A 16,475-nucleotide genomic window follows, 5' to 3' on the forward strand; every position below is an offset into this window, starting at 1 on the left:
TACAGGCTCAGGGCCGGTCTCCAACTTAACTTACGGGGTCTCTGAAAGTTAATGGTCATGGACTTATGCTAGCCAATGGAATGGGAACAGCAACAGTGAGACTTCCAGGCAGAGAAGTGACAGAGGTGAGGTGGGGGGGAGGGCATGACTCTCTGCATAGCCTTGTCCCCTGAAGTCACACATTCAAGTGGTAGCATCAAAAAATAGTGACACCACAATCAATCTTTATTCCAGGAGGCCAGCGAACAGCAGAGTCCACAGACATAAACTGGAGGCAAGCCTTGGCGGCTTAAGCTTTCGAGACCTGGGGTCTCATACTGTGGCACCGTAATGTGGCTTACTATGATGACATACAAGGGAAATTGTTAGACACATGGGAAAGCCAAATGCCAGCGGCAAAGACGTGGCCAAAGAACCAATTTCTTTCATGTTCTGTATGTACGATGATATATACATGTGTGTATGTGTGCATGGTCACATGCACACGATTGCATATGTGTGTGCACTTTTGTGTGCAGGCACGGAGGTCCAGAGTTGACATCACATTGTCTTCATAGCTCTCTGGTTTATTCCTGTGGTGGCCTCTTTCAGCCGAACCCAGAGCTCACTGATCAGATATATTTGCTGGTCATCTTGCCCCAGGGAGCCTGTCTCTGCCTTCCAAAGCTGAGACTGCAGTGGGGCCACCGTACTTTTCCAGCTTTCACATGGACACTGAACTCCAGTCCCCAACCCAAAAACCCCAAGCCAACCTGAAAAGCTGAAACACAGGCAAAACAAAGTAAAATGCAGTTTTGAAGTTAGCAGCTCCTAATGACATTGTTATGAGAGTGATAAGGACAGATTACTAAGTAATATTTGCTGTACTTCTTGGATGTTTCTGTTCAAGCTTTACCTAAGAAACTCAGTGAGACATTGCTGTGCTTGTCCCATTTGACTGGAAAGCCCCAGGCTTTTCTGGGGCGAGTGGAAGATACACAGCCGATAGTCTGAGTCTTCTGGCCTCAAGGAACCAGGAGTCAACAGAGAGCACACATCGGTCATCAGTTCCATCCCAACAAGGATGTATATTGAGAATTGGCCCATATTGTTAGTTTCAAGTTCTTCATCCATATTCAGGATTGTCCCCAAAGACCCTAAGGTCTCCAGGCTGAAGTACACACTTACTTGCCTCCATCTGTCCCCAGCCTTCTCCCAGCTCCTAGGCTCATACCTGCTAGAACTTTCTGGTTCTCACAACAGGGGCAGTTTAGGGAAGCCTCAGCCTACATCTCACTTCCTCAGCTTGGTGACACAGAGAAGCAGGTGCCTTTGACAGGTAAAATGGCAGCCATTGCCCAGGGCCCACGTAAAAAGAAGCTGTGGGTTTCTGTTTAGTTTTACCAGAGTTTCCAACCCCACCCCCCACCCCCCTGCAAAAAAAATTAACCTGCCACCTATTTGAATCCAAGATAACTTCAAGATAAACTTTAAGTGTGGTCTACTATATTTCTAACCTTAGATAGAAAGGAATTCCAGGAAAGGATTTAGTGGTTCATATATCTTAGTTAATTCCAGTATATGTTTATTTGGCACATAAAAAAGAAGATGTTGTCTGGTTTTCTCCTTTGTGCTCTGAGGATGCCCCGTGAGCCTGTACCAGCAAGGATGCCACACATACACGAAAGCACCACCTGAAAATGACTGCCCACCCCAGTGGGCACAGCTTCTTCCTTTCTGTTTCTAACCCCACCATGCTGCTAGCTTATGTACGGAACTCAACATTGACAGGAGTTCAGCCACCAAATAACAGGAATACTTGAACACGAAGTTTATTTGATGATAAAACACATTAAAAATTATTTGGTTGATTTGTAAAAAGTGAAGGACTGGGTTTGAGGGTCAGGACGGGCTGGGGGAGGTTCTCCAGGTCTGCAAACATTATCTCCAGTGACTGAAGGTAACAAGGCAAGGTGGAGGCCACAGCAGGAGGGAAAGGAGCTAAGCTTGAGCTGAGGGCAGTGTTGGAGAGAGCTCCGCAGAGTCACAGCTTTAATTCAAAGTCACAGCAATGTGTCTGTTAACCACAGTGATCCAGAAACAGCAGGGGACAGACGGACTTTTCTGGACAGATTTCCCATCAGACTCCCGTAACCAGAGCTTTCCCTGACCGGCTTATGGCCTGAACCAAGGGTCCCAGTGCCAGCTGCTTGGCATTTAGGGGAAAAGCATGCTTTTCTCCCGTTGGCTTTGAGAAGCCACTATTGCATACTGTGGAAAAGGAACCAGGGACGTTGGTGTCTTCTGGATCTGACTGCTGGAGGAAGGTAGCGTGAGTTTGAGAGGCTGTTTTGACTCGGGGGACACACACTTTTATACCTACAGGGACTGAGGAAGCACCTGAGTTTATTATGAGGTTGCAGATGATTTATAGACAAAATGCCACAGTGAAATCTGGGTCACAATGAGGAGAAGTGTCCAGACTCGAAGTTCCGCTGAAGAATTAGAGGCTGTGGACAGAACAGACATGTCAGTTCCACAAGCTTTCGACCTACCGGGCACCACTGGCATAGAAGGGGATTTCTTAGGGAAAGAGAGACATTCAAATGGCCCAGATTAACAAAGCAGAAAAGCTAATTAATCCAACCTTTAAGAGAGTCCTGTGCACCTCAGAAAGAGAGCTGGGAAATCAGATGCCAAAGTGATTGGCTTTCTGTCTGCTTGGTTCTATTTTCTGGAACTCATGGGTCTCCTGACTCAACTTCCTAGCAGCTGGGATTATAGGTATGTCCCACCATGTCCAGCTAAGGCTACCAATTTAGTGCAAGAGGACTTCGGGGTCAGGTTTATGGCCAGCACAGCCTTTAAATTACCAAATCATTTTTCTTCTTAATTGCCCATTTCTTTTAGATAAAAGATCAGGGACCCAAGAAGGTTTTGTTTTGTTGTGATGGTCCTGAAACTCCTTTGGTGTTTCCCTCTCTTCCTGGGATTATCTGGGGTTAGCACAGACAGGAACCTAACTCGGCTCTAGTGAGTGTCTGCTTGTGGGTAGGGAGCTTCCTTGGTCACTTAGCGGCCTGGACCCTTCGGGAGAAGCCCACCTCTGCAGCTCCTTCCATCTTCTTGGAGGGATCCGGTCACACAGCTGCACAGAGGCCCGTCGACCCTGCTGGTGCAGATCTGCTCGCAGCCGCCATTGTCTTCGCACCAATCCAGCCCTGAAAATGGGGGATTCAGGAGACTTAATGCTAACAATAGCAACCAATCACGATCAAGGCGGAGGAGGGGCTTCAAAGAGAGGGAAGCTGAAAGAGTTGTCAAAAGCCAATGAAAAGGTTTTCCTGGAGGACACGGGCAGTCCGCTCAGCACGGGTGTCTCTGGAGCCTCCTCCTCATGACGGGCGCACATCACAAGGGAGGCACGTCTGAGCCCCGAACTCGCAGTCTTAGTAATCTACAGCGTGTTTTAAGGAACATACATACTTTTCCTCCTAATGGGTCCCACTGAAATGATCTGTTCTTTGTGCTCCTTTGAATAATCTGTGGCGATCCTGGAATTTTGTGGGCAATTCTGAAAGACAGAACACCAGAGGGAGATTTCACACAATTAAACTGATAACTTATTCTTCACCATGTTTCCGCCTCCAAGAGAGACAGCGGCTGGGGCCTCCAGCACTATTGCTGCTCAGATTAATTAGAACCAATGCATTCTTGATCATCGAGCCCACTGGGACTCTAGGCTTTATGTCAAGCAGAATTAAATATACTCTCCACACTAGGATGAGATTCAAAGAGGCTACATGCTCAGGAATGAGAATGGTTGGATCTTGTCTGATACTAATGTATGCGGCACCATCTGTAAGCCGCTCTGGCCATAATTCACATCTTGCTCCTGTAAACATGATGCGAGCATAAAGATTGGATGGGAAAGGCTAGGAAGGAGACTCTGGAGCAAGATGATCTTGAAGACATAGCCCTCTGTGAGGAGGGTGTCAGTCTGGTACAGAGGAGATGACAGCACCACCCCTCATCTGCAACGCCAACCAGTTTGAGCCGGTCAGACCTGACTGCAGATCTGATGAGCTTTGAGTACTTGGATACATAGTATTCTGAGTTTGAGAGCCGACAAGGGAGCCCAGCCCACAGGCTGTTTAATTCCATATGCATGACTCAATATACCCTCCGAGACCAAGCCCATCTGATTTGCTCAGGGTATAGCTGTTCTTGGAGACATTTTCAAGGTGCTCCAACAGCCGAATCAACTCTACCTGCGTTTAGAGGCCCATAGTGTGGTTAGCACCCGGCGCGGCACCGCTCAGCTCTCCTACACAATTACTCCATCCAAGATGTCAGTGGCATCCAGATGTATTGCCTAGTGTGAGGTCAATGGCCTTGTGGTATGTCAGAGACTGACTACGTGGACATCACCTAACTATACTCTGTTCAATACGACCCCCCACCCGGAGTCTGGTGTCTGAAGTCACTGTGGGGCAGCAGGATCAAGGCTGAGCACCTGCTTACTTATTTTTTTCTGCACTTACAATCTTGCAAGAGTGTTTCTCCGAGTCACAGAGGGACACGGCACAGTGAAGATGAACTTCATCATAGTCTCCGATGAATTTGAAGACGGTGACGTGGAAACGGCAGGTTAGGGACACTCCGTTCTCCTCGATGCCGATGGTGTTGTCCTTGATGTTCTGACACCTGTTCAAGAAAAGAAAACTTGCTGGAGTCCTAACCCTGTTTCTATTCTCTTAGGGGTTAACCCTTTCCTTCCTGTCAAGGCTCACATTTCCTATAGAGCGGCTGGAAGGGACTCTGCACTTGGAAGTAACCTCTGGATGGCTTATTATCACTCCCTCTGATCGCGATGTTTGTTCTGAGACATCAACAGCCGCCTTGAATTGTTATCCCAGCTGCTTCTGCCAATGAGATGTCTGTGGGGACGGCCCTCAATTCCCCCATGCTTCAGGATCTCACCGGGTTGTGTTCTACAGAGGACAATTTAACAGACACATGTCTTACTTCCTCAGCTTTCCTCAAGTAATTATCGGTGTTGGCAGGGGCCCTGATTCAAACCCCTCGGGGACGCTTCCCACACTAAAGTAGGTAGGAGCTGGAGGACAGGCGGAGCAGGATGGGTATGTCCTAGGGACTGCCTCTTTCCTGCCTCCTTGTGGCCTAGTCAATACTCAGTTCCCACCAGCACCACACCCCCAGGTTGGTTGTTTTGCTTTGACAGCCACTCACAACTTCTCCAGTGTGGTCTCCTTTGCTTTTGTCTTCTCACCGTGCTTTCCCCGCTGGAAGACCTTTCTGTTTTGCTTTCTTGGGCCCCAGTTGAGAGCACCCACCTCCATATAAATAGCTCTTACACTCACGCCTGAACGGGGCACAAGTAACACTTCCTAGATTTGACAGCCGCGCCCTGCCAGGTTTCTCCAGTCTAATGGTCAAGTCACACTCGTGACTGTGGCCCCAGCACATTACATGGCATATTTGAAAATTATTTCTGGATAGATGAATGAGAGAAAGGAGGAAGAGAGGGAGGGAGGGAGGGAGGGAGGGAGGGAGGGAGGGAGGAAGGAAGGAAGGAAGGAAGGAAGAAGCTGTGGCCGCTTTGAGTCCACGGAAATCAAAAGACTTTCTAAGTGATGAAGATTCTAAACGGGGGTCCATTTTTCTTTCTGTTTCTTTCCCCCAAGCTCACAGGATTAAATAGCTCAGCAATAAGGAAAATTAAAAATTGAAGTTATCCTTCAGTGTTCCCACACCTATTAGTTTCCGTAATTAGACAAAATGCAACTTGCTTTACAAAGCAATAGTCTCTTAAACGCTTTGAAAGGGAAACTAAGCGTGGCAGCTCCCGTTGTCATTATTATCCATTTAGAGGGTCTAAATCAGGTTCAAGGATTTCCAGTCTCCCAATCTGCACAGGGACCTTCCCCCTTTAGCCAGGCCCCCACCTCTCTCTCTCACGTGGATGCGTAAAGTTTAGGCATCAGACAATCTCGCAACAGAGTGGAAGGGAACAGGGACACCTCTCTTAAAGCGAACAAAACAAGCCAAGTGCACCAACTGACACTTGTCCTTTTTCCTGTCTGGGCACTGGAACAGAAGGGAGACATTGCCTGGGTCCCCAGATGACTGGGCTGGTGGCAGAAGCTGGTACTGCCTCTGCCCTCCACATAGCTGGGGAGGAATGACTGCCCCCTGCACCGTGTGGGAGGGGCTCCATTTTGCTGCACATTGATTCATCGGAGCATGTGTTCCCGTGGGTTCACGGTGGGAGAGAGGGCAATAAGCACACACCTCTAGTAAAGGTTAGGAGGACTGATGGATTCCAGTTCTCTCTGAGGATGAAGTAATTTCCCACATAACAACGGTTTAATTTGAAGGCCTTTATTTAGACAGACCCAGAGGTAAGCTGAGATTTATGAACATGCTTGCTGGCCTGCTCTCCCTCGCTGGGTCAAACCCATTAAATACTATTTTTAAAAATGCTAAATACCACCTTGCCCTTCAAGGGAGACCTGGACATTGTCGTTTGGGTTTGTAGCTGTCCAATGGCTCGTGTCTTAGCTCTTTAATTTTGATACAAGAATCTTGAAAGAGGAGGGAAGGAACATGTGAGAGGAGAAAATGGCTCTGTTGATACTGTCTTCAAGGACTGAGGCACACCTACTAGTTTCCAAGTGTCTCCTTCTGTCTCTTGGAGGGCTGACCATCTATTCAGAAAATCAAAGGCTTTAGTGAGATAATATAAAAGCTCCATAGCACATCTGGAACAGTGTGCCAGATGTCACCAGGGCATTTAGGTCACTCCTCTGTCTCTTGCTGGTTGGTGACCTTAGGTGATCTCTGCCTAGCCTCTCTGAGGGTGTGTCATCAGGAAAACAGTGGCTATTTATAAGTTTCCCAGAACCATGCCCCTCTTCTCTCAGAGCACACATTCCTCTTCCTGCACCCACAAAGCTCACGACAGCACTGTCCACCACGGAGGTGGATGCAACTGGAGAAGTTCAACGGTGCCTTCTCCCAACAAGAGTGATCCAAGATGGACAAATCACCTGCCCTTCCTGGGAGTCTGAACTCAAATTCCACGTGCTCTGTTCTTAGTGATAGCAATAGGGCCTGGATGGAAGGCTAGCATTGCCAGCAGCTGACTAACCACATCAATGATTTAGACAGTCAGAGGAGTAAAGGCTACACTGAACAGGAAGGCTAGGCATCTAATAGAATCCAATCATCCCTGAAATTCACCCACATTTGTGATTGAGTTTTTGACCACTACATCCATTTTTAATTTTCATATAAGTTAAATAACCCTGGCTTCTACCAGTTACAACAGAAAAAAAAAAAAAAAACAAAAAAAAAACAAAAAACCTCTCACTACTGTAGTCATCAAAATTAAGAGCCCTTGCACTGAGTGACGAAACCATGGGAGAGTCAGATGATGGTATGTGTGCCCTTCTGCAGGTACACTAAAGCACTGCTATGTTCTACACTTAAGGTAAGTACATTTCTTTTTCATATGTATGCCGTCATAGTGAAATAAATTATCAGAAAATTTATTAGCGTATGGGTAAATTGCCCGGCACAAGCAATGTTTTTACTCATTCTGGATGTTTGGTCTTCTTGTTTGTTAGTCGAATAAATTTCATTGTGCAACCATCTTTCAGGAAATATAGGAGGGGGCAGGCATATGATAATAAGTGTAAAAAAGATGGATGAGTATAAGAAACTCCTTATGATGCACAGCCCCCACTTTCTCTCGTTTTGGTTATCTGCATTCAATCCCAATATCAGACGGAAAACACTCAGAAATAATTCATTAGGTTTGAAACTGCATGCTGTTCTGAGTCCTACAATCTTGTGAAGCCCTGCTTCAGCCAGCCAGGAGGAGGACCATTCCTTTGTCTAATGTGTCTGTGCTGCATATGTCACTTACCCACTAGTCACGTAGTGGCTGTCTCAGATTCTACTCATATTAACTCTGGACTATCAGTGAGTGTGCTAGCAATCTGAAGCTGAGTCCCAGAGCTGACGGCATTCACCTAGCTCCTCCCATCACGTCAGCACTGTGTCCCTCAAATCATCTCCATGAGATGCACGGTAGTAAGATGCTTTGACGGAGACTATGCCCACACAGCTCTTATTATAACATTGTTTCAATAGCTCAACTTAATTATTAGTTGTGATTATTAATCCCTCATTGTGCCTAATTTTCAAGTTAAACTTTATTATGTAAACATTATACAGGAGAAAATGTGGGTGGTTCAGAACTATTTATGGCTGCGGGTCATCACTGGGAGTCTTAGAATGTGTCCCCTCTCAGATAAGGAGGAACCGCACCATTCTAATTTCTTTGTTGTTTTCTGTACTATTGCTCTTGCTTGTGGTTGGTACTGGGAGCTGATCCCAGAGCTTTAGCACACCCTGGGAGAGAACTCTACCACTCAGCTCTCTCCCTGGCCCCTTCTTCCTTCTCTTTCTTCTTCCCACATCTGTCACAGTTCTTGACCTTCAGCAACTCCCACTAATTCTTTCATTTTCAGAACAGCAGATTCCTCTCCAATTGGCAATTCAAGCAAGCAGGGAAGAACCCCTTCTTTAAAGCATCATCTGGTAAATGCCCCATGACAGGGGTTCTGCCTAAGTTTTGTGACTTTACACGAGTTGCTGGATTGTGTACAGTCTACCTTCCAGGGTATCGGGATGAGAGAAATCTGCTGATACAAAATGCTGGTTCTGTGGCTATCAACAAAACTTAATGACCATTGCCACTCTTAAAAGTCGCTGCAGAAAATTTAACACTAAAGGCTCAGAGTCTGTTGTCAATGGCGAGGCTGCGGCAGCCACTCACCCTCCTTCGATGATGAAGTACCGAAGCTTGTCATTGCTGTCTCGGGAAGGGGTGGCGTAGCATTTGTTGAGCGTGAGAATCAAGTGTGTGGAGTCAGCTCCAACTACAAAGACCCCCACGTAGAGCACATCCCGAGTCGTCAGCACAACTTCCCCCTGGCGGTAAGGGTGTTTGTAGGAAGCATTTTTATAGAGTGCCATCTTGGTGGTGAAGCTGCCCTCTTGTGTTGGAACTGTCAGGTTGATGACACTAACAAAGAAGGAATCATAGGTGAGGCAAGGAACCAAAAGAACAAATAAATAAAATTTAAAAAACAAGACAAAACAATGTTATTTATTCAGTTAACTGCCATTTGTCAAGCTACCGTGTAGAAGGAAGTCCTCAAGTCTAAGTCTGCCTTATCTAATTTGGTCCCTACATGGGGAAATTTACATTTAAATGAAATTAAATGAAATAAAAAAAAATTCAATTTATCAGTCCCCTGAGCCAGATTTCAAACACTCATTGGTCACAGGTAGTTACTGTATCACATAATTCAGAAACCAAGCCTTCCGGTCACCAGTCGAGAGTGTTCTTTTGTTTCCAGAAATATGAATAATATTTTCCCTGGTGCTTCAAAGACAAATGCTAGCTATTCTGAGGCTGCTAACCTTAGCTGTCAAGAAGAGAGAAAGCCCAAGAGCAGCACTGAAATCCTTTACCTTAGCATAGGCTTCACGACAGAGTCTAAGGAGATCTTGATATCTAACTCATAAGCGCATGAAAATTCCACATTGATCGTGCGGTCCCTCGTGATGATGTTGCCTGTGTTGTTGGCACTTTCGATCCAGATTGTGTTTTTATACATGATATGAGTGGCATTGGACTGCAGGTCAAGGGGAGGTCAGAAATCATTAAACAGGGAAGTACACAGTTAGCATTTAAAGCCCATCTCCTGGAATCATAGAGAAATGGCTTCATTCCACACCAAACCCAGAGGCTAGCATACAGCAGCATAGAACCAGGTCTTCGCACCAACTGGAGGGAAGAAGTGTTGCCACAGATATGAGCAGTGCTCTTCAGGCAATAACCTTGAGTACCCCAGGAGAGCAGAGTCTGTGCCCCGCTGAATTCCAACTACAATCAGTTATCTGCTGGAACTCAGGCTAGAGAAAGCATGAGACTTATGTTCTCCAGCAATGCCAGACAAACATAAACTGGATCTAGAGATTCTCTTTCCCTAACTTGAACTCTCCCTTCTAACAAACCTTTTACCAGGTACACGTCAAGTACTAACTGAGCAAGCGAATCTCACCTCCTTAATCCATCCTCCCTCTGAGAAGAGCACTAAGGAACGTGGGTGTAATCTTTATTACATCCCAGGAAGGGACCAGAGGAGATGAGAGATGCTTAACTAAACCAAACCCTGGAAACTGTGACTTAAGTGTTGGGGCCTTTCGGTATTTATACATCCAACTTCTTTCTTCAGCTCCCAACCGGCTGACCTTAAATGGCTGAATGAGGTTCTATTTACCAAGAAAGACCCAGGAAGCATAGAGAGCAGACGGAAGTCTTTCGGATAGAGAACAAAGGACCCACAATGCAATGCAAACTGAGGGAGGAAATGGACCACTTAGAATGCTTTTTTTGGTTCACTCAACCACTCAGCCCCAAAAGATGGTCCGCTCCTTGCCTTTGATCTTTTCATATTCTCTCTCCGCTATTCATCATGGAGTGTGTTTGGATGATCAATGCTCAACTCTACTACCTCAGCCCAGCGCTCTTTCCTGCCCCCTCTTCTCACCTGCACGACGTTCCCACAGTTCCCTTTGGTGTTGTTGATCTGAAAGGAGATAAAATCCTCGCCCTCGATGCCAGAGCACTGTCTGTCATTGATCCTCACCCCCTCTCTCTCAAAGCCCAGCTGGAAGAGTTTGCATTTCGATATGGACACTTCCATTTGGGCTGCCTTGCAGGTCACCTCTGCATCGATGATGTCATGGGAATCTGAAAACAGGGGGACAAGCCTGTCAGTGGGAGAGTCCCATCTTGCTGTAGGGGAGGGCTGGGCCAACCCAGGGCCATGTTTCTTTAGAGGCAGGAAACAATCTCCACTCAGAGGCTGCGAGCATTTCTAATTAAGCTTTGATCACACCAAATGAGTACATGAATTCATTCGAAGCAATAACGTGGGCGTTGGTGGAGGCTTATTAAAAAGATAAAATGCTAATAAAGTGCCTTTTGTCTTTTCTGGAGAAACCTGGGCCTTCCTCCCACACACACTGGTGGCAGGTACTTTTGTGTAAGTGACACACAGAATCTGTCACAGTGTGGTCTGGCTAAGCACCAGATGCCCCAGGAAAGAGCTGTACCTGCCCAACCCTATCACCCACTGCCTGGCTGAGCTCAGCTCAAGAGAACCTAGTGAATCCTGGTAAGCAGCAGCAGAGGCCTTTTCTCTATGATGAGCACTATAGAAATTACAATAGAAACTATTTTTATGTGCCTAGGTGAGGTGTATTGTCCCCTCCTATGGACCATTCCAGTCAATTAGGCTTTTGTCATGAATGATGCTAATTTTAGTATATGCTTGTGAGCTACTTGGTTCAGAAAGGGTCATGGAGCCAAAAGACAGAGCACTTCCTTTAAGTTGATATTCAATTGGGCTCAGCTGAAGACAAGGCCATGTCTAACCCTGGGGAGCTAAGGTTAAGAACAAGGGGAATGCCGCACATGTCTCTAGGAACAAAAATCTTCCGACCAGATAAAACTGGCTTGAAGTCAGCCTTCAGGTACCTGGCATTCTCCTATTTCCTTCTAGTTGGCATCAAACCACTCTCCTTATTTGGGAGTCGGAAAGACCACCTTGGATGTCTCTGATGCCGCTTGGACTCACGTGGGACTGACTGATTCCACTCACACACACATTTGCCTGTGACGATCTACTGAAGAAAATGTGGTAGCTTCACAGGGATGAACATCAGCCTACTCCAAGGCTGCCCAGTTGTCTCCTGGCTCTTGAAAGCTTTGCTTTGGGGTTCTAACATAGTGGGGGGCACACAAAGCTCCTTCTCTGGCACTTTTCCTTGATAAGCTTCCCTACTGGACTCCGAGTAGAGATGAGCTGGTTACTCACTGTTTCCGTAGGGGGGCGGCTCCATGCAGCCACATAACTCTCCCCCGTTGTCCAACTCACAGGTCCTGTTGGGACAGTCCGCCCCCATACAGGGGTCTTCAACCACTCCTGCTAAAAAGGAAAACACAGAAACACACAATTTGATTTTCACACCTACACACAGTGGCACTGGGTTGCACTCGGTTTGACACTGTCCACTTGGGAATGGTCAGGTGGGCCCCTGCAAGTTGACAGGGTGACCTCTAAAACGATAATGACAACAATGATGATTGGGCATTTCCTCTGACTCTGCACTATGCCTCTAGGTTTGACTGAATTAGCAGGACTGGATGTCACGAATACTTCTCAAGATGAGCACAATGACCCCAATTTCACAGCTAAAACATACTCAAGGTCATCCAGGAAGATACGTTGTAGAAATAAAATACAGACTACCATGTACCGAGTATTTCTACCATTTCTGTGCCTACCACATCTCAGTCAGCACACCCACCACAACATAGCGGATCTAACTTGTTTTGTATACATTATAACTACTAGAACTTTATGTACTGATAGAAAAAGTCTCTGTTTCCAGCACCCAGCCCTCTCATAGGTAGTCCTCAATATTTGTTAGTAACAAAATTAAGTTCTTAATTACACAGTACAAATATTCATTAATACCAGAAACTTAGGACTTGTAAGATCTCAGAGGGGCCCATCCTATTGAGACTTTTTTTTTTTTTTTTTTTTTTTTGAAATTCACGGTGCACACTCCCAATAAGTATCTACTTGGCTTCATAAAAATAGGCAAATTGGCAGCTATATATAATTCTCCGATTCAATCAGCAGTGCCATTTTGCTAAAAGGAAGAAAGAGTAGAGGAAACATAAAAGTTTCAAGCACGTAAACCGCCACACTACGGTGTTGTGAACAGTATTCCTGTAACAGAGGGCTCTTCCTACAAGAGATTCAGCACTCCATTGGACACTCTCCAACCAAGGGCATCCCTTACACTGTTTTTCCACTTTCCTAACCCTGCAACCTTTTAATGCAGCTCCTCAAATTGCTGTGACACCCCAACCATAAAATAATTTCATTGCTACCTCATAACCATAATGTAAATATCTGATATACCGGATATCTGAGATACGAAACCCCCTCAAGGGGGTTGCGACCCACAGGTTGAGAACTGCTGCTTTAAGAGCTGCATTTCTTTATATGATGGATCTCCTTCCATCCAAGTTTTTGGTCAATATGCCACAGCCTTTTGCTAAGGAAGCACTTGCACATCCATCGTGAGCCAAGATTTTTTTGAGGTTTTATGGGGCTTAGAAAGGTCACATGGGTTAGTGACAAAAAACCAGATCATAAGATCAACTGTGTACGTTGTAGTGATTAATAAAAAGACATTGGGTGCTTTAAAACTAACAGGCAAGTATTTTTTAAGTGATTTCACCACAGACACATACAAAAACAAGGTTAATAACAAAATTCAGAGGCTGGAGAGATAGCTCAGCAGCTGAGGGCATTTGCCACTCTTTTGGGGAATTCAGGTTTGGTTCTCAGCACCCTTTCAATTGCTCATAGCCATCTGTAAGCCCAGTTTGAGAGAATTCAACCCACGCTTTTGTCCTCTTTAGACATCAGGCACACACATGATGCACATACATATTTACAGACAAACACTCATAAGATAAAAATAAAGAAGTCATTTTTAAAAATACAGCCTTTACTACCCACACCTCGTTTTATGTGGCTGTCAAGCACTTCTAGTGAGTAACTCATTGTCCATGGTGACGGTACAGGAATGGCTCAGACTCATGCCATAATTTCTAGAAGGATAAATGAGACAATCCATTGGCATCACTTAAATATATTTATTTTGAAAAGGCTTCCTCTTTAAAAAATTTTAAATTTCTTTTATGTATATAAGTACACTGTAACTGTTGTCTTCGGACACACCAGAAGAGGGCATCAGATCTCATTACAGATGGTTGTGAGCCACCATGTGGTTGATGGGGATTGAACTCAGGGCCTCTAGAAGAGCAGTCAGTGCTCTTAACCCCTGAGCCATCTCTCTAGCTCCAAGCTTCCTGTTTTTCAGACCCTTTTGCTACTCACCCACTGTGTTCCTTGTGTGGCACAGGAACAAGAACACAGAGGGCAGTCAGCAAAAGGAGACAATGGTTAATTCAATAGATGGTCAAAGAGAGCAGAAAGGGTGGATAGTTTAAGGCCCCAGGAAGAGCTCACTCTCACTCTCTCTCTCTCTCTCTCTCTCTCTCTCTCTCTCTCTCTCTCTCTGTGTGTGTGTGTGTGTGTGTATGTGTAGATATAGCCAGACAAAAGTTTCAAAAGTTCAAACACTTAATTTTAACCTTTTTAAAGATGTGTTTCTGATAAACACAGTAGAGCAAAATATTACTTACCAAACAGATTTCCGACAGATTAGTAATTTTTTAACAGTTTCTAAAATTTCCAAATGTATATTATAATTAACTACACCATTTATCCTGTGTAGGTTCTCCCTGAGTGTACGTCCACACTTACTTACATTTACCCTATAGACTCACAGGCGTGTATGTGTGCCTGGACACACTGGCTCTTAGATGCACACAGGGTCGGTAGTGTCTGGCTGGCTACAGACACATATACTGTAGCTCATGCTATCATACTGCACTGGTACACATAGTACCCACTTGTATGTGTGTGTGCACATTAGGATTTACCCCCACTTATTTCACTGACACAGCAGAAAGGTAAACACTGCATATGGAAATACTAAATGCACTGAAGCTTCTCACTACAGTGAACTAGAAGTTGTTACTTCACCGTCTAGTTTAAGGTGTGGGTACTATAGACATCCATCTGCAGCAAGGCTTCCTTTGAAGCCAGATGGAGCCAGATCAATCCAGTTCCTCTTGCCACTTGCAGTTTCCTGTTCTGATATGGAAGTCATGGGGGAAGCTGAGTTGAGAAGTAAGACGGACAGCAGTTCCAGTCTAACTATGTCCTCCCACAAAGTCAGCAGATGGGTGCTTCCCAGAGCCAGAGCCTCGTCTTCAATTCTGCCGCTGGACAGGGGCTACCGATGGGTCAGACTCCCCTGGAAATGCTCCTTCTTTGAAGCTCAGGGAGCTGACAGCCCTCTCCCCTCTGCCCCATGGAGCAGTTGGGTAAGTACAAATGGGGTGCACCTGACATCAGACAAATCTGCCCCCATGGCACCCACAGAAATAAAAGAATTCTCTTACAGCAATTCTCTTTCTCGATCCACTCGGTGCTGAGGATGCCGAAGGAGCGGCAGGCCTCCCCGTAGGCAGCCAGGGAGCCACACAGCTGGAACTTCTTGTGGTTGTAGCAGCCGTCCAGGTAGCAGGACTCGTAGAAGGGGAGGGGATCAAGGAGCCCATAGCAGGGCTGAAAGAAGCCCTTCATGTCGGTGAGCTTCAGGCAGTGACCGTCACCCTGCATGGCCTGGATATGCACATTGTCACACATGGCTGCGTATTGTGAGAACTGTAGCTCGTTGCAGCTGGGGGCGAGAGGTCTGGTCAGAATAAGTGAAGCAAAAACAACCATCTGAGTTCTCCCGTAGAAGGTAAAACCACATCTACTGTACCTGTTGGGCTAGCCCTGAAGTTTATGGACTATGCAGATATCAATGCTCACTAGGAAAGCCAGGTCTGGGTCCACTTAAAAAAGCGAAACAATGTCTATTGTTCACCACTGGGATAGAGTGCAGATAATATTACCAGAGTGGACCAGTAGCCAAAGGTGACACAGACATGCCAACAGGTGATATGACAGTCGTTCCTACTTCAGTACACTTCATGGATATCACCAACATCATAACCTTTGACAGCACATTGTAAGCATAGCAACAATGATGCTTGTGGAATTAAAGACCCCCCAGGGAAAGCCAGGAGCTTCTAGCCAGCTCCAATTTAGCTACATGAGATCAAAAGCGCTGTGTGCTGTTGACGGGAGTTCACAGAAGGGAAAAGCAAAGAAAGGCAGAAGGAAAACAAAATATATGAAAACAGAAATGAGTGCGCCTCTGGCAGACTCTGGGCTTGCTCACTGGTGGGAAACCTAGAATGGCTTAAATGTCCTGAGAGTAGCTGCTCTACCTGTGAGTCACTGAGTGGGGCTGAGGGCAGCAAATTAGGAGTGGGGGCGGGTGGGATCTAGCCCTGGCTTGGGGCTCACTGGAGCTCCATGCAGAGAAGCCGCTTAAAATGTTTCTCCAAGTCAAGAAAGATACCTAACAAGATGCTCTGGTCCTTTCCTGCGCTGGGTCCTAATTCACAGAATAAATAATCTTAACAGATTTCAGTGTTTGTTTAGGGCAAGGCCAGGTGCATGGAGCAAGCATCCTTTCTATAGCTCGATCCTTGGATGGTATCCAGCATGTCGGGAAGGAAGGGATCGAGGGAATGGGCCATGGTGGAAGCAAAGGAATGTCAGGAAGCAGAAGCATGTTTACAGAGCCGAAAAGGTATCTGCATGATTCTCAAGTCGAGAGGG

General features: G+C 45.9%; 1 protein-coding gene across 2 annotated transcripts in view; it reads right to left on the reverse strand.

Annotated features, from left to right (window-relative positions):
- Nucleotides 1-2,388: 2,388 nt before the first annotated feature.
- TECTA (tectorin alpha) overlaps nt 2,389-16,475 on the reverse strand; it is a gene marked incomplete at both ends in the record, with an annotated part of 67,340 nt that continues 53,253 nt past the window's right edge. The window contains 9 exons of one of the 2 annotated variants that reach the window (XM_080930396.1): nt 2,389-2,489; nt 3,084-3,200; nt 3,466-3,553; nt 4,524-4,686; nt 8,849-9,097; nt 9,550-9,713; nt 10,632-10,834; nt 11,964-12,074; nt 15,200-15,480. In XM_080930396.1, the coding sequence (XP_080786522.1) occupies nt 2,389-2,489; nt 3,084-3,200; nt 3,466-3,553; nt 4,524-4,686; nt 8,849-9,097; nt 9,550-9,713; nt 10,632-10,834; nt 11,964-12,074; nt 15,200-15,480 (1,477 nt within the window). Of the gene's footprint in view, nt 2,490-3,083; nt 3,201-3,465; nt 3,554-4,523; nt 4,687-8,848; nt 9,098-9,549; nt 9,714-10,631; nt 10,835-11,963; nt 12,075-15,199; nt 15,496-16,475 lie in introns of both variants that reach the window. The other variant, XM_080930395.1, reaches the window with a different exon arrangement.

This window comes from Micromys minutus (assembly GCF_963924665.1).
Source record: "Micromys minutus genome assembly, chromosome: 16".
In the NCBI taxonomy this organism is placed as follows: domain Eukaryota; kingdom Metazoa; phylum Chordata; class Mammalia; order Rodentia; family Muridae; genus Micromys; species Micromys minutus.